Source organism: Lissotriton vulgaris, chromosome 3_2 (genome assembly GCF_964263255.1).
Source record: "Lissotriton vulgaris chromosome 3_2, aLisVul1.2, whole genome shotgun sequence".
Taxonomy (NCBI): domain Eukaryota; kingdom Metazoa; phylum Chordata; class Amphibia; order Caudata; family Salamandridae; genus Lissotriton; species Lissotriton vulgaris.
The window spans coordinates 188,836,024-188,855,120 of NC_141690.1; the positions used below are offsets into that span (position 1 = coordinate 188,836,024).

At 42.5% G+C, this 19,097-nt stretch overlaps 1 protein-coding gene across 3 annotated transcripts in view; it reads left to right on the forward strand.

Moving 5' to 3' along the window:
* Positions 1-19,097, forward strand: part of ZFYVE28 (zinc finger FYVE-type containing 28) — an 826,377-nt gene that overhangs the window by 477,841 nt on the left and 329,439 nt on the right. For all 3 annotated transcript variants that reach the window (XM_086964197.1, XM_086964196.1, XM_086964198.1), the window contains exon 4: positions 11,125-11,327. In XM_086964197.1, the coding sequence (XP_086820323.1) occupies positions 11,125-11,327 (203 nt within the window). The remainder of the gene's footprint in view (positions 1-11,124; positions 11,328-19,097) is intronic.

Genomic DNA, 19,097 nt, shown 5'->3' on the forward strand with positions numbered 1-19,097 from the left:
TTCCAGCCCTTCTTCTCTAAACTCCTGTGACTTCCTGCCAGTCATACATCTGCACCAATGCAACCATCTGTGCATTTTTGTGACTTTCTTAATGAAAGAGATCTTCAGTTTATTTATATTTTACTTGTTGTTGCACATAGTGCCGCCCTTTATGGTTCTCCGCTCATTCTCCATTATTATCGTTTTAATAATTGATGCCTCAGAGAAATGGTATTTAAGTTGTCCTTTAAAATTGCATGAAAAGTTAGCAAAAATTCAATTTTTATCGAATTTAAAATATTATTTGGGAACTGTTTATATTGAATACTATCACCAATCTTACCGTCTTTCCTCTAAATAAATTACATATATCCAAAGAGAATCTTGGAAACCTAAAAAGCCACAAATTGTTAAATTATACAAACATAATATGCACGTTTTCGTGTTGAATCACTGACAGTAATACAACCTGAGCTTAAAACTCTCTGTATTTTTAGTGCATCCATCATAATTGTAAACTCGTTGCATTATTGCACCATGGATACACTTTTAACCATCTTATACATGTGCATGCATGTCTTACCTTAGCGTCCAACAATATTCTTTGCAACAACCAAGTTAACAGTAATTTTGGAGTTGTCATGATCATTGGCAAGGTGTTAATTCTGATAAAGTTGCTATTTAGTAAGGATTCATAACTTCCCCAGTGGTTTTCAACCTAAAATGCACACTTAAATGTTTTGACACCTTTAACTTGTTTCACCAGGAGTGACTCAAATGCACAAATTGTCAAAGTAGCAGAGCTGTAATTTGCTGTAGCCAAGAAATGCATTTGAGTCAGTTGGATTAGGAAAGTATTCCAGACATTGCAGTAGTGGGACTGAGAAATGATCAAATGGGTGAAGGCGGAATGTGAGGTACGCAGGAAATTGCACTACCTTTAAGGTGGCGAGGGGGTCTTGCTGGAATGGGATCTGGTGGACATAGAGCTGGGGAGCAACAACACTTAGATGAGGGAAATGGAGACCACAGCGATGGCACGGACAATGCCCATGAAAATGTAGTAATTTCACATTCATGCTACATTTGTTAAAATGTGGGTATAGTGCCGTACAATGTCACGATAGATACTGAATGTGATCTACTTCTACACCACACTTTGAGGTCAAAAGAGGCATCCGCAAGGGCTGTGTTTTGGCACTGTTACTTTTCTCCCTCTTTATAAATAATGTACAAATAGCTGGAAACCCCTGTACCCGTCTTACTTCATGCAGATGATGCGGTGCTGCTCTCCAGAACCCCACTTGGCCTACAGCGACTAATGGATAATTTTAGCCTTTTTATCAAGACTTGGAAACTGTTAATAAACAAGACCAAAACTTTTGTAATGGCATGTGGTCAAAAACCCAAGCAATGTAAAACCTTTTATATAGAGAATTCCCCTGTGGAAATGGTCAATACCTTCTGCTATTTGGGTTTAATTTATTCAGGAAATGGGAATTGGGCGAACAAACTTGTGAATGTATGCTCCAAGATGGTCAAGAGCACCCATGGGATCCTCAGATTTGCAGCCGAGCTAGGCACCCGTCGTATTAAGGATATGGTTAGCATATACAAGGCCAGGTGTGTCGCCATAGCCCTTTACGGCGCAGAAGTTTTGGGCCATAATCATATACAGGCACTCCAGCTTGAAGAAAACTCTTTTTAAAACGTCTTTTGTGCTTACCCCCACCAGCATCCACTGAAATTATACACAGTGGAGTAGGCATTAATTACCTATTGGCTCTTTTTGCCTTGCGGCCATTACTTTTATGGAGATCCATTTGGGCTAAAGAGGAGAAAAAATTTACCCAGTCCATCATTCGAGATTTTACTCCTGGATAAAAGTTACAGGATCCCCTGGCTGAAATATATTCGGGATTGGTTTAGTAATTTATTCAATCTTCCAATCCAGGGTGACCCTGGTTGTGTTACACTTCTATCCAAGCAGGAGATTAAAAACACCTTTTTAGCCCATGAAAATAAGGTTTACAGGAGAGTGATTTGGAAGCAACCCACTCTTGTATTTTATTAACAGCTGGAGGTTAGAAGAGGTTTCCAAGATTACCTGACAGTAGTGACTAGGCCATCACATTGTTTTGTTTTGACTCGTTTGAGATTAGGCATAGTACACCATCTAGTTGCCTTTCCCACCACAAAAATGTGTCAGTTGACTTTGTCCATTTGATGGGATATCCAAACAAAGCACCACCCATTTTTTTACTATTTTGTAAGTTCTATTCCTTTTTAAGACGATTTTGCCTGAAACCTACATTCTTAAAATTCAATGTGAGGACAACCCACGCTGCTATGAACTTATTGGTTACGCTTAATGACCCTGGATTATGTTTTTATGTTGCTTCTTACATCCTAAAATCAATTGCTGGTAGGAAATCTGTTATACTTGTTAATTAATTGGACTGTCTTATGCATTGGATACTGTTATAAACAAATTGCTGCTAGGAAATGTATTTTGCACTGCAAATAATTGGACTGTCTTACTCATTGGATGTTTATACATGTGTGTTTTAACATTGTTTTTGCTTTTATGGTTGCTACACAAACCGAATAAAGTCTTTGAATTGAATCGATGTGTACTGGGACTGGTGGAGTGAGCTCCCCATGGAAGGTGGGTGGGTGGGGGGTGTTGAAATATCTTTTTCTTTTTTGTCTTTCATATGTTACAATCAATAAAAGACTTTTTAAAAAAAGTGCAAACAAAGCCATTATTTTGTGGTTGTTTAGTGAAAAGGATTTGTTTACTTGGAACACAACTTCGCACAATTTCTGCCAGTTTATAGTTAGATTAGACTTTTTAATCTCCAATTTTCCATACTTTAGATGTTCTACCTTTCGGATTTTTTGTTATTGAGCTCATCAAGTAAATATAGGTATTAGATTGTGGCAGTTGTATAGCCATTCATAACACATTGTTGAGTGCTGAATTACGTTCTCAGGAATGGAGTGCCCTACACCTTGGGGGAAGTGCGTGTTGCATTTGTTGTGATCGTATGTGTGACGCGTTTTGGTGTTGTGTGTGAGTGGCCTGAGAGAGGTGCTCTTACATTGTCCTGGTGTGCAGTCCCTAGTAGTGTGTTGGAGAAGGAGGTGTGGAAGATAGCTTTGGTTAATATAACTAAATAATTGGCATTTATAATTTACTCTGCAGGTCGGATGTTAAGTTTCATGGTTTGTGTTTTGCTATTTAGTGTCAAACACTACAGACAAGCCAAACATTCAGGGTGAGCTCAGAATGGGGGCAACATAAAGGGCTACACTGTGCAATATGTTGCGTTTCCGTGAATAATTCCAATTTGTAAAATAAAGAATATATTTAAGTGAGGGAGCCAGGAAGTGGAGGGTGACCATTGTCCAAAGCAAATTTACAAAGTGACAAAAAAGTGACGTTTTATTAGCTTATTGAATATTTTAGACAATGTATTGTTCAGTTATCACCTAAAAAAAGGTTATTTTGCCATGTCAATTGGAAAAACCCTGTTAGACTACAGAGACTCGTTAAGTGTCTAATTAAGCTTCATTCTAGTTACAAGCTCACACTTCTATATTAGCATGTGAATGGTATTGAAGCACAAAGAATACCCCATAATGAATGTGAGTGTAAGGAAAACTGGTTTCTCTAGAGTGAACACAGCTTTCCATATAGAATAAAGGAAGCCTGATTTTTGTTCATGGATGTGGACATGTCCACATCTACATTTGGGTTTGCATAAATGGATGCATATGCGAGTGCTTCTGTGAATTTGCGAGATGTTCTTGAAAATGGGAAATTTACTCAAAGTGTAGGAGTAAGCCTTTGTCATTAAATTCTGACTTTCAGCTTCAGCATACATGTGAATCTGGCCCCAATTCTCTATGGATGAATAGTTTGACTCAAATTATTAGGCAATTAATTTGGGTGTTTATAACCAGCCAGGAGGATTTGATACATTTTGCGCTCAGTTTAATTTGATTCTATGACTGGACCGGAGGCGAGGTTTAGGCTGGTATTTCTTCACTCTTTTTAACCAGTAGCCATTAAAACATTATGCAAGCAGAATAACATCAACAGACTTAAATTTCCATGAGACATTGTGAAATAACATAAAAAACAGTTCATCCAATTTGTAACCAGTAACTCCCTTCAAGATTCTCTACGGACACTACTTCTCCCTCTTTCTTCACTGCTCCAGCAGCCTTCAGTTAAGTGCCTTTATACAGTGTTTTGTGAATTAACTGAATTAGGCATTAGTAGCTTAATACTAGTGACTGTTGATCTGTTTACATGCTGCAGCTTCAATATTGTCATTACTGCTGCTTGATAATCACCCCTTTTTTTGCAGCGTGGCCGCTGGAACGTTTTTCACTTCTTCGTGGCCGCTCACTGTGTCACTTTCAATGAGGACTCGTTAGCACAGTGCAGTGAGCTGACCGCTAGAGAACCCCGCGCCGAATTGCTCCGCGCGCTGTACCTCCTGGTGGCCGGTGCCTCAATTTCACCTATTTTTCCTCTGGTGAAGCTCGACCGTCCGTGTCCTGTATGGGGGCTGTAATTCGCATAAATACTTCATAATTAGGGCTCCCGGTTTTATGGTATTTATTTTTTTAACATTTCTGTCAATATCCATATTTATTGTTTGGCCATTTTATTGGTATTTATGCATATTTATTTTATGTTTTGACAATAAATGGAGTCGTAAAGTGGTATATTTCCACCTTTATTTGACTGATAAACATTCACTTGTATATTGATGTCTGTCGCGTTTTAGCAAATTAAGCAGTCCAATATAGCAAAACATTACACTACAGGTAAATATTAGCATTATACACAAATATGTTAGCATATACCTGTATTTAAGGCAATGTTATCACTAAGAAAATAGCCTACACCTCAACTTGTTCAAAAATACGCAATTAATTCTTGCTTAAAGATAAAGACATTTCTTCTGTTTATCCTGGTATTTTAATTTTTACCTTTTTACTTATGGCATTAATTTATAAATTTCATACATTGATACATGAAAAAAGAACATCATTCAATAGCTATATCACAAGACATGTAATAAAACATTTTAAAACAATTTGTGAAATGATAAATCGTGCTCATACATTCAACAATTGTGAACAAATATTGTCAAAAACTATTTTGTGTTGGCATCTTTCAATATTTCATTTCTTTTTTAATCAAACAGGAGGATGGAAGAATCCTTAACCTTCCTTGGATGCCTTTACTTGATACCTATCTTATTCAATCACTTGATCAATAAAGTTAGCACCAAGGAAATGTTTTTTTTAATAAAGCAAACTTTCTTTGTTGGTAGCGTGAGAATAAATCACAACGTCTCTAATTATTTTAAGACTATGCCGACGCGTTTCGAGTTCTGGTTATCATTCACCGGACTCTCTTCAGGGCTGCCTCAATCTTATCTGAAATGAATTGTTTAGGACAAAAGAAATGTAAAAAAATTGTTAAACACTTCCTCTATCCCTAGTGGCCCATGGTCAGCGGACTCAATAATTCTCGCCTTGGTGCCTACTCTAACCAGGGATCACACTCAGCAACTCTGGGCATTAGCTTGCCTTATCTCCACAACGGCCCCCCACATACGCCGGGGATGCCTGGTTTCACCTTGGAGATACCCAGCAGGTGCCATCTCACAGGGAAAGCCAAGACGGGTTCCCCAGCAGTCTACAGTGCTGAGATACCCCATGGCGGGGTGACACATGCGCTTTACAAGACACCATTACATTACATTACATTACATTACATTACATACCACTTGGCTAGCACTAACAGACACTAAACACAAATGTGCAGCCTTTCATGGATTACCAACCCCCTACCTTGCTTCCCTTCCCAGCACCGCGGGGGATGTCTCCTTTCCTCCTTTGTCCCGACCCCTCGAATGGGGATGATTCCCCTAATGCGTCAGATGGCGATGGCGAGGCCACTAGTCTCTGGTGCCCCTCTGGCAGTTCCTCTTCTCTGGTGGGTGAATACATACAGGCCTCAGATTCAGACATGCTTGAACCTGATGATTTGCTACACCCACGCACTGCTGAGTGGTCCCCAACACTAATAGTTGCCTCCTATGTTGCAGGCTATCTAAGGAAACCACTGGACAAAGAAGTCCACAGTTGCCTTAAGGCTGAGTGTCCTCACCCCTACTTGGAGGGCAAAGTTGCCCTCACTCCCGAAATTGATGCCAGGATGGCCACCTTCTTGGCCAAATTTTATGAGATAAAAAAAAGGGATAGACCCTTTCTAGCGCTCATGTCAGGATAAGTTGTTGGACATAGTCGGAACCCTTTCCTAAATCCTCTACATTGGTGAAAAAGCTAAGGCATCCAGCACTCTGATTTTCCTCGAGGTATTATCAGAATGGGTTCAGCGAGCCATATTTATTCTAGGAAACACTAACAGCGCGATTTCCACTAAAAGGCTCAGATCCCTTTGAATAAAAATTGATCCGAAACTGGGAAATTTAGCAACATCTGAGGCAGGTTCCCTTTGCACAAGGGGGTCTCTTCGGAGATCAGTTTTTCCGCAAATTGAGAACATTTGCAAATATATTTAACTCCCTAGATAAGGCTCAATTCTCTATTAAGATAATCTTTACCCCACATGTGTTTGCTGGAGCCAGTCGTGGAAGAGAGCACTCGACCGGCCGTGGACTCCATGAAGCCTCAAGAGGCTCTGGCATTCGAAGAGGACAGTGGCAAGACGCATCCCATTTCAGTAACTTCTATCCCACTAGATGTTACCCCGCCAGCGAGACTCGAGAGGGAATTCCAGAACCTGAGTTCACCAAATAGCGAGGGGTTTCCAAATAGAATTGTGCGGTTCACCATTCCAACCACTGTGACTGAAAACCCCTGTTGTTTTCCCTCTGTTCAAGCCGATCTTGTGGATTCAGAGATTACACAACTCTTGGAGAAAGTCGTACTAGTTCAACGTCAGCTACACCTCTATGGTTTTCTCAGCTATCTCTTCCTGGTGGAGAAGAGGGATGAGGGCCAATGTCCTTATTATTAATCTGATGAAACTCCAGAGTGGGTAGTCTTCCACCACTTCAAGATTGAAGGCATCCATCACCTCAGAGACTTAGTGCAGGCAAATGATTGGGTGGTGCGTCTGGACTTAGGACACCTACCTTATGATTCCCACCTTCCCTCCCCACAGGCGTTTCCTACAATTCCAATGGTGATCACAGAATTTCAAGTGTCTCCCTTCCTTTCGGTCTGTCATCCACTCCATGGTGCTTCACCAAGGTATTAAGACCCGTGATGGAACTATTGAGATCCTGAGGTATCAGACTCATTGTCTATCTGGATGATCTCCTCCTTATGGATGAATGCCCAAAAAGACTGTTGAGTCACTTCCAGCTGATCATCGGTCTTTTGGAGTCACTCGGCTTTGTTGTCAACGAGAAGAAGTCCTCTCTTATACCAGCCCAGATCTTGCAGTTCCTGTGATTGGTTGTGGATTCAGTCAAGGCCACGCGGAGCCTTCCATCCCGCAAAGTCACTCTAATAAAACATGAACTCAGGAGGACTCTGACAAGATCCACCACTTCACTGTGAAAACGCGCTCACATAGTGGGTCTTCTATCATAGTCCATTCAGGCCATCTTTCTAGGACCCCCAACATTATTGAGCCTTACAACGCCTCAAGATTTTCCACTTTCAATGGGGTCTCTCCTACTTCTAGTCAATTCCCCTCTTGAAGGAGACCAAAGAGGAACTGCAATAGTGAATCTCTCATATGGAAGCCTGGAATGGGTGAGCTAACCGGTCTGGTGTTCGAATCAGATACCAGAGGAGCACGCTTCGGGGAGTTCTCTACAAGAGGAAAATTCTCTTCCGCAGAGCAGTTTTTTCACATAAACTGTCTGGAGTTGAAGGCTGACTCCGTACTGTGTCCTCTTCAAGATGGACAATGTAGCAGCAGTCTGCTAAATCAATCATCTGGGGGGTACAAGATCGAAGTCCCTCTCCGACTTAGCCCAAAGTGTTTGGTCCTATTACCTGGCCAGCCAGATTTCGGTGATGGCGGAAAATCTCTTGGGGAAATACAATCAGGTAGCGGATTGGCATTCTTAGCATTGGCAAGGTAGCAGTCTATGGAAATTGCACTCACAGAGTTCCAGGATATACAGTCCAAGTGAGGTCTTTTCATGATGGATCTGTTTGCCTCTCGGCTAGATCATCAACTGGACAGGTACTGCAGCTGGAGACCAAATCACACTACAGTGGCAACAGACGCGATTCTCCAGGATTGGCGCAAAGAGAAGGGTAGGCGTTTTCTCCTTTTGCTATGATCCTGAGTTGGCCACCCCAGTTCGGAGGCAAAAAGCGGACCTGGTGGTAATCACCCTGATTTGGAGATCTCAAGTCTGGTTTCTGGTTCTGATGGAACTTTCTTGGGATTTTTCAATCTGTCTACACCTGCTTCCAGATCTCCTTTAGGATCCCTGGGCGAACCCTCATCCCCTGGCTCTCTCCGTCTCATGTCATGGAGGATTAGTGGGAGCCCTGGAAAGTTCCAGGCATTTCACGAGAAGCTATTTCACTCTTTGGCAAAGCCTGGGCAGATCACACCACCAAGAGATACCGCTCGGCCTGGTCTTGATGGTTGGGTTGGTGTCTTCAACGACAGTAGGATCCTGTGGGGGCAGACATGTACATCTTGAATTTCATTGCCTCAGAGTGCTTAGAGTATAGGTCCATTAACACTTTCTATCTGTTATTTCGGCAGGCTATTACCCAATGAATCAGTATCCGGTAGAAAAACATCCTTTGGTATGTAAACTCCTCAGAGGCATTAGACTGTCCCTTCCTCCTCAACCCAGGTACTCTACACTATGGCATGTCAATCAGGTCTTGCACCTGTTCAAATCTTGGCCTTCAAACAACTATCTGTCACAACAATTGATGTAGGCAAAATTGGCTACCCTTTTGTGCCTGGTATCTTGTCCAGAGTCTCAGACATGAGAGCCTTGGACATAACAGGTAAAGTGTTTACTCTGGATGTTGTGACCGTTCATATTTCTAGGAGAACAAAATGTAATTAGAAATGATTTAGTCTTATATCCTATGTTTCCAGATGTTCCAAAGTTGTGCATTGTAAGAGCAATAAAAGCCTATGAATCTATGACAGACTAGGTCCGTCTTCAAGGGGATATACAGCTATCCATTGCTCTCACTAAACCTCATAGAGCAGTTCCCTCTCCTGCTACTGCCAGGAGGGTCAGATGGGCCATGCAAGAAACTGGTGTTGACATTTCTGCATTCAAAACTCATACTGTGAGAAGGGCCATGGCCTCTAAAGCTTTTTCTTTAGGAGCTCATTTAGAAGATATTCTTAATGCAGTGGACTTGTCTTTGGATTCTGCATGTAAGAGGTTGTATTTTTAAAAAGTCCAAAATTTGGCATCACCTGTAGTGGAGAAGCTTTAAACTAGCCTAATCCTCACCTCCGTTCCTAACATAGAATGAAAAATGTCCTATCTATCGTAAAGGAAAGATTCAATTCTATTTAGGACACCGAGGCAAGGATTAGTCCATCCTTAAGAGTGGATCTTTTCTGCCCACCCAATGTGGAGGGTTCATGCAATGATACATTACTCTATGGATTTCATACGAGTTACATGTAAGCACTAAATAGCTCTGATGGTTAATTGCTCCTTGTTTCACTATGACGGTAAAAGTTGTCTTTGTTGCTTCTGAAATTGTGACTCATTATGTGGTAATGCCCCTTTTTGAGGATGGAAACTTACGCTGTTATTATTTTCCTCAGGGACGGATTCCACTAAATAAGACTGAGCCTAAACTCCATCTGCTGTGGTCACAGGAAGAAAGAGGTAGAAGGACCGTTCGCAGAGAGTCTTGAAGGGCGTTACTGGTTGCGGATTGGATGAACCGTTTATGTTCTTTCCCAATGTCTCTTGGGAAATGAAGTCTTTTGATGTTATTCTGCTGCATGATGTTTTCATGGCTGCTGGTAATAAAGAATGAAGAAAAAACAGCCTAATCCTCGTCTCCGTGTCCTTAATAGAATTGAAACGTCCCATTACGATAGCTAGGAAATTTTTCATTTGTTAAAAACAAGCGGGATATTAGTACGCATCAAATTTTAAGTAGTGTTTCCCTGAGTGACATAGACGCTAGTAGATCATGGAACAATTTATTGTATGAGGAATTGCTGATTTTTAATTGAAGTTGATGTTTTTTGCATTTCGGATTCCTGATTTCAAAACGCAGAAAATATAACCAGCAGCTCAGCTTTATATTGTACTTAATCCCAAGACAAATGTTTAGTTCAGAAAAAGAAACTAAACCATTTGCTAAGTCATAGATATTGAGTTGTTTTGTTTTGGTTCTAATTGTATATATACTAGCCCAAAAATAAAACCAGGTATAAAAGGTTGAATGTGACTGAAGTATTTCTTGTCCTGAAGTAGACAGTTGCCCATAAATAAACATTCTTGATTGCCAAGATAGCTACTTGTTTTCTGTGGTATTGATATGAATGTAATATGGTTCATCTAGCTTTGCTGTAACTGGATGGAAAGCAGCCCCATCCTTGCATTATGTATGGGTGTGTGTGCCTTGATAAGTCATTGTATACATACCTAACAAACAGCACTGCATGCAGAAATCATCCCACTCTTTATTTTTATTTTTTAATATACCGAATCTCTCTAATTGCTGGGTGAAATTAGAGTGATTCTATTAGCCCCAAAAACAGGCCTTTCATTAACTGAACCATTTCTCATCAATTTGTAGTTTAGCTTGAAGGTTGATTTGGGTGGATGAGACATAATCATTAACATTTTAAAGTGTTTTTGACTATTGCTTGCGGGTATTTGTATTGGAAACGCCCGATTTAGGGGCTGGACCACCTCGAAATTGACACTGGATTCATCATATCAACTCAAACTTCAACTATGCAGTAATTTGATTTGTCCAACTGTATATAGTGAATAGTTGGACCTTCTAGTTTTCATGTCTTTCCATGTAAATGCTGTAAGTCAAAAACTTGTTGAAAATGAGCTGTTACAATGTAGTGAATCTCCCTGAATTGTTTCCCTCTCCTTATTTCCACAGTGTTTAGCAGCTGGTTCAATTATCATGAATCGAGAAATCGAGAGTATGGCGATGCGCCCCTTAGCCAAGGATTTGACACGTAGCTTGGAAGAAGTGAGGAACATTATTCGCGACCAAGCCTTGAGGGATTTGAACATGTACACTGATAAAATGAAAGAGTCCCTAAAAAATTTTGATGTTCTCTTTGCAGAATTTGAGTTAAGGTAATTTTTGGAAACTTTTTACAATGTTTGATTGCTTCTGCAGAAAATGTGTTTTTTGCAAAGTAAACATTGAATGAAGTGTTTTAATAGGTTGTCATAAATACTGAATATGTAATTATTTTATATTTGTGCTTCTGTCTTGTTAAACAGAATAAGGAGTTGTAACTTCAAAATTCACTCCAGCTAAACTAATTTCACATTCTTGTGATGACAGATCTCTCACTTGAACATATTCCAGTGGTATCAGGATAGATCAGTGTTTTTTCATATTTTCTCAGGATAAAGCTTAAGAGGTTTGCGCCAACCTTGCTCAAAACTCAACCAAGTCTCAACTTGTTATCCGTATTTTCAGTGGCAGTTGCTATGTATGGAGTGTGATGGAGCGGGTGGAACTAAATTAAATAAGTTATAAAAATAATTACACTTGGCTTCCTGGCTAGACGTCCTCCTGGCTCAAGTCTTCTTGAGGCAGGCTCCAACGTGGGACCCAGGAAACTGCAGCCTCCAATCCTGGCGCTACTCTCATGCTGCATGAGAGAAGAGCCAGGATTGGAGGGAGCCTCCTCCTTCAGCTCTCCTGAGGACACTGGATCCCTATGCTTTCTCTAACCCAGTTGTTTTGGACAGCTGGGTTAGAAAGGTTTAAAATGTGCACGTTTGTTTGGCCAGCCAAAGAGACATGTGCACTTTAAACTTAAAAGTTGCCTGCCCATCACTGCTCTTTGCTGCCGCCAGTCAATAGCTGCCCTGCCCCCGTTCTGATGCTCGTCTCGGGGTGAGGTTATTGAAAAATAAAATTGTAATAAATGAACTTTATTACCATTTTATTCTTCATCTCCGGGGGCAATTTAGTTAGTGGGGTGACGCTCCTCCGCCATAACGGAGTCACCATCCCTGATCATTTTACATATAAGTATTTTACTTTCGAACAAGCTCTAACACCGCTTTTGAAACGTTTAATTCAAATATTTCAGCAAAATTGTTCAACTTCTACTCCATTCCTTTATGCTGTAGAGTAACTGCGTCCATTTCCTGCAATAATTTTGCCGGTGCATCACTTTTCCTGATGAACCCTCACCATACGAATCACAGTAGAAAAATAAAACCGTCTTAATTCATCTTTTTATTTGCCCTTGAGCCAGTTTCCCATTTCTATTGTTTTAACTTTGTAGTGGTATTAAGGGTACTTTTAGTAATCTGTGTCAAAATCCTATTGATTTGTAGATAATCATTGTATTGTATTTACTGGATTATTCCAGCGTTGCCCATTGTCCAGCTAATAGACCGGTGTAATAGGCACCCATTCAGCCCCACGTGGTGCGAGGCGCCCCCCAGTCATCTCTACATGAAGGGGACCCCCTCAGCTTGTCCGTGAGACTCCGCGTGTCTCTCTAAACCAGGGGTCTCCAAACCAGTCCTGGAGGGCCGGATCCATGCCAGATTTTTTGGATATCCCCATTGAGATACATGTAGTTATTTTAAAAATCTGGCATGGATCCGGCCCTCCAGGACCGGTTTGGAGACCCCTGCTCTAAACTATTGCTGCAGCAGGCCTGGTTCTGGCATGGACTTAGCCAGGATTGAACAGAATCAAAATAGTGTATTTGTTTCTCTTTCAGTCCAAGCTTTCCTGGCACCTTACAAGAGTGGGTGGGGCCCCTGAGAGCAAGCATTCTGAGCGGGGAAGAGGCATCACAGAAGTGACTGGAGCAGAGGTAGAGAAAAATGAAGTATACTCTTCACATCTTAACATTCTGCTATACCCGGACAGGATTCTTAAGTAGAACTTTGACATCTCCTATATTATTTTTAACATGGCCTTTCTGTCTTTGCTTACTTAAATTATCAGTCCGGGGACCTTAGGGCTGATGTTGAACACATTTTAAAGTGTTTTCTCTTTACATTTAACTGTTTAAAGTGTTTACTGATAAAGAGAAAAAAATACTGGCATAAGGGGATTTTTCTCATTTTCGTACTGGCCTGGACATCAACATGCTGGTCATGTCAGTATAAAACCAGCCGGATGGCAGCCCTAGGAAGAGGATATGTGCATCTCCAGTGACAGGACCAGGACTCTGCTTGCAGGCATTGGAGGGCACAAAATATAGCTAGGATGTTGAATTAGTAGTAAATATATGAAGGGATGATTGTACATGAGTGAACGAGGCTGAGTTCTGGGTGAGTAGCAGGGGGAAGAAGGCCAATGAGAGTTTGAGATGAATGTTCCAGGCTCCATGTCATTTATAGGCTACAATACAACTGTGGAGCCAGAAGTATTGGAAGAGCTCTTCACCCATGGACCCAGCTTCCGCCAAATTCAGGGAGAGCATGGTGCTTTACGAGAGGGCACTGTCAACAGGGCCACAGCGAACAGTGGTGCAGCCAGCAGTAGCACTGTGACCAGCGATGGCGAAGGGGCACAGAATGCATTGCATCAGCAGTATTTTATTTAAGAAACCATCCTTCCCATTCGAATGTTATTTTTTTCATTGTGGTTGTCAATTGCTTGGGTCCGTTGGCCCTTTTTGGGGGGAGGGGGGGGCGGTGAGTGGAAGATAGTCATGGAGAGCAAGATAGACATAGCCCCACACAACTACTGGAGAAGACCGAAATCATAGCAGAGGTGGGCTGACATTCAGAGACTGATACATAGGGTTTGGCATCTACAAGACAATACGTTTTATAGAGAAACTAAAGTATTGTGGGTGATAGTGGAGGGCGACAAAGGAAGCTGCAATGGGATAGAAAAGGAAAATGGCAAGACAGTATCAAGTAGATACATGCATAAGGAAAGAGTTCACAAGGTGCTATAATGACAAGGATAGCTGGAAAGGTGTTAGAGAAGAGATGTTGGGGATAAAAAGGTGGGAAGGGGTGGAGAGGAAGAGTAACTATACCAAAGGATGCAAGCGAGACAGCATAAAAGAAGAGCAGAAAGAGTGTGAGAAATAGACAAAGGAGATCGTAAAAGCATGATGGAAAGATTGCAACAGGATAGTAGGGAAAAAGTATATGATATGAATTACAAAGAACGAATAAAAGGGAATGCCTGGGATAAGAATAAAGAACACAATGGATGGTCAAAAATAATGGAAAGAACAGAAATGGTGAGGGGAAGTTTGAGTGTACAGAGAAAAATGGAGTGTATAAACAAGGAAGCGCATGAGAAAAAGAAAGCAGCGAGATCGGAGAGGACAGTAATGGAAAAAGAAAATATATTGGACTGAAGGAATGGAAGGATGAGAAGAGACTGGCGAGGAAGAGAAGACACATGAAGGTCACATGAAGGAAGGGGATGGGTACTTATAGGAAGGTGAGGTAGGAAGGGGTTGAAAAAAGGCAGGAACTTATGGATGAGCGTGACAAATTGTGGGAAAGAGAGTGGGTGCATTGAGAAAGTGAAAGAAAGGAAGGAGATGAGGAATTCAGATATAAAATGAGAAACCTGTAAGCAAAGAGGTGCATTGGGCGCACAGGTGCTCAGAAGAATGAGGGTCTCACTGCCCAAATTATGGCTATCATCAATGCGGACTTTAAGTGCAAGGAAGCCTATTTTCTTGCTTGCATTTGGCCATGACATGACACTCTTACTACATACTGCTCATCCATGTAAGGAAAACAACACTTTCTAACTAGAGGAGACAAAGCCCTGATCCCAGCTGGTCTATGTATGCACAATGTGATTTTCAGAAAAAATGCATTAGAAGCTGTGGGATAAGCATGGGCCACAAAATGCAAACACACAAGTATTAATGACTTACACTTTATCAAGGCTCCTAGAGGACACAAGCTTAGTCTCTGGCGTAAACATTTAAGGTATGTGTTCTCAACTGAGTGTATCTTGGTCTCACAGGGTGCCTTGCCCTCTAACTGCATTTTTCAGACTTAATACCTAACATCACTATTAAGTCCTACCATGGCTCTCCCCACCTGGTTTTTAGGCATGAAGTCTACCGGCAGTGTGTCAAGGTGCCAAGAATTCACCAGCAAGAGGCCGTAGAAAGAAATATGAAAGCATGAAGTATTCTCGACAGGAAAAGGCATTGGAGTCAGTAGCAGAGAGGCCACTTTCATTCAAAGTGGAATTACTTTTATGGAAATCCAGAGGTTTTTCACAACTTGCTGATATCTCTGAAAGGCCCGTAGGGATGGAGTTGAGTCTGACTTGTCCAGTGGATGGTTCCTACATATAACATATTCTGCCCTAGTCCTACTAGCATTTTAGAGGCACCAAATCTGATACTGTCCACGAAACCTATTGGAAAGTCACTGGTGGCACTACAGGACAGTGCAGAACTAGTGCAAACAGCATACATTCCTCCAAACTTGGAGATTTATTTATTTATTTATTTATTTATTTATTTTATGTATTTGTATGGCGCTCAGCTACCCAACAAGGGTTTCCCGGCGCCTATGACATATGGATGGTCAAGGAAAATACTGTATTAATAGTTTAACACAGTTGTTTCTGAAACAACCAGGTTTTTACGTGTTTCCGGAATTTTGTGTAGCTGTCCTCTTTCCGGATATGAAGGGGGAGTGAGTTCCATAATACCGGTCCTCTAACAGAAAAGGATTTTCCACCGGATCTTTGTAGTTTGAAACGGGGGACGACAAAATTCGAGGCCGTTTGAGAGCGAAGACTTCTTTGTGGCAGGTAGGGAGAGGCTAAGGCTTGTAGGTAGGAGGGTGCTGTTTTGTTTTTTATTTTAAACATGTAACTCAATGTTTTGAAGTTTATCCGATGTTCAACCCTGAGCCAGTGCAATTCGTTCAGATGTTTTGAAACGCTTTCGGACTTTTTAATCCTACACAGGAGTCTTGCAGCAGCGTTTTGAATTAGTTGGAGTCGCTTGATTACAGCTAAGTTGGAGCCAAGGTAGAGGACATTTCCGTAGTCAATACGTGAAGTTATTAAAGCGTTGACCACGGTTTTTTGCGTGTCTAGGGGCAGCATCCAGATGATTTTTTTTTAGCCACTTGATTATGGTGAAACAGAGTCCAGTGACTTTGTTTGCCTGCTGTTTCATAGACAGGGTATTGTCCAAGATGACCCCTAGGTTTCTTACCTGGGAGGCTGGCGGGGGAATGTTGCCCAGCTCATGCGGCCAGTGGAGAGGGGTCCAGAGCTCCTTATTTCTTCCCAGTAGAAGAACCTCCGTTTTGTCTCCATTTAGTTTCAACTGGTTGATGGTCATCCAGTTGAAAATCTCTTGGAGGCCATATTTCAACAGGGAAGGGGTTAACGTGTTTGCTTCAGAAAGAGAAAAGATAATTTGTGAGTCGTCAGCGTAGGTCATCAAGGTCAGGCCTACGCGGTCGGCCAGGTCTGCTAGTGGTCTGAGGTAAAGATTGAAAAACAGTGGGCTTAGAATGGAGCCTTGTGGAACTCCATGTGGCAGGGGGAAGATGTCTGAACTAGCGATGTTGGATTTGATCTGGAAAGTTCTTCCGGATAGAAAGGACTTGATCCATTTGAGGGCATTGTTACGAATGCCATTTTCCTCTAGGGTAGATAAAAGGGTTTTGTGTGATATGGTGTCAAACGCCGCACTCAAGTCCAGAAGAATGAGTACGACTGTTTGACCTCCATCCAGGAGTTGGCGAATTTTTTCTGTCACACCTAGTAGAGCGGTCTCCGTGGAGTAACCTGCTCTGAAGCCTGACTGGGAGGGGTGAAGAAGATTGTTGTCTTCAGAAAAAGAGGTGAGGGCGGAGTGAATGTGCCTTTCCATGAGCTTGGAAAAGGCAGGAAGCAGGGAGATAGGTCGGTAATTGGAGAGAACTGTGGGGTCAGATGACGGTTTCTTCAGTAGTGGGGTCACCACTGCGTGCTTCCAGCAGGAAGGAACAGTGGAGGTTTGAAGGGAAGCATTTAGGATAGCTGTTATGGCAGTCAGGGGTGTAGGTTCGAGCTGTTTTAAGACACTCACAGGGAGGGGGTCACAAGGGGAGCCTGATGTAATGGATTTTAGGGCAGATTGTAAGGAATTGCTGGTTATTGGAGGAAAATTGTCCAAGGTGTCTTTTTTGTCAGGTGCCAAGGGCAGGTCCTGGCGAGGGCAGACGCGATGGGGTCTGGACGCAATATTTGTAATTATGTTTTCAATCTTGTCATTGAAAAATGTCGCAAGGTCCTGACATTGTTTTTTGGTTAGGGGGTGGGCAGCGGCGGCTGTTTGGGCCCCAGCTAGATCCTTTACAGTGTTAAACAACGTCCTGGCTTTGTTTGAAGCATTTTTGATGGAGTTTGCCACATATAAGGCACGTGCTTTTGCGCAGGAGGAGTGGTAGGCATTTCTCGCCTTATTGTAAGCGATCTTTTTTGCCGGGTCGTAGTCTTTGCGCCATTTTCTTTCAAGCGCTTTGCACTTGGATTTTTCTTCTTTGAGAAGTTCATTGAACCATGGGGCCGGGGGGTGGTGGAATTTTTTATTTGCCGTTTGTAGGGGGAGGCACTGATTGACAGCGGATGCCAGCCACTGATTAGTGGTTATAGCAAACTTTTCCACATTTTGGTCCTGGTGAGGTATGCTAGTGGATAGCGTTTGATTAAGTTTGTTGACGTCTAATCGCTTCCAGTTTCGCGTGGGGTTTAAGGACCGGGTGATATTTCTGGGGGGGGGAGTACAGAGTAAGTGAAAACTGATAAGGTAATGGTCTGACCAGCCTATAGGGCTGGTTTGAGTCCATTTTAGATCCGGAAGATTTGAGATTACGGGGTCTAGTAAGTGTCCCGCCTTGTGCGTGGGACCGGAGTTGAGGAGTGATAGGTTTAAGGCATTTAGGTCATCTAATAAACTGCAACACGCCAGATTTAAGGGCTCCTCTAGATGTAAGTTAAGGTCCCCTAGGAGTGTAAAGTTTTTGTAGTCTAATAGGAATGGTGAGATATAGCTTGCTAGGGTGGCTGCCCAGGTAGTGGCGTTCCCTGGAGGTCTATAAATTAAGAGACCGGAGAGAGTAAAATTGGGGTTCAAAGTGATTTGGAAGGAGGCAGCTTCACAGTCTGGGATGTTCACTGGGAGCATGTTACAGGTAAAATCTTTGCAATAAAGGATCGCGATTCCCCCGCCCATTTGACCTTGACGGTCGTGCCTCGCTATGGCGTAGTTGGCAGGGAGGGCTGTGGCTACATCAGGGCCTGAGCTGTCATGCAGCCATGTTTCTGTGAGGAAAAGAGCACTAGGTGCTTCATCTGTTAGGAGGGTGAAAATGTCCATTTTGTGCTGGGGCAGGATCTGCAGTTTACCGAGAAGAAGGAGTAGTCACCTCTCGAGAGTTTGGGGCGTTGTGAAGGAGTAGGCGTATTCCGCATGGAGTCTGGGTAGGGTTGGATATTTGTGATTTGGAAATTGCAGTTTGGGCATTTTTTGGCAGCAGAAGGAGTCAATACTAGACAATTGTGTAGTAGGGCGGGGCGCAAGGCAGTGAGTTGTGAAGAACTCATACCTGGAACTTTGTCTGAGAAGCATTTCGTGCCCCTTGCCCCTTCCTGTCCCGGACGGGCCCAGACGGGCATGTCTTAGGCTGGTCTTTGGCGCAACTTTGGCGCGGCTGCTGCGCGTCCTCGCTGCGCGTCATGCAGTGGGCCTGGGTTTTGAAGAGGTCGGGCTTTTGGTCAGCTCCGCCTCTCAAGCTCCGTTCTCCAATCGGTGCCTGCCCCAGCCAGGAAGCCGGAACAAGGTACCTCCCTGCACCCTCCCCACAATCAAGCCAAGCTCTTGCGGAGGACCGGGGCTACAGGGAACCTATGTATTTCTAGCAGTT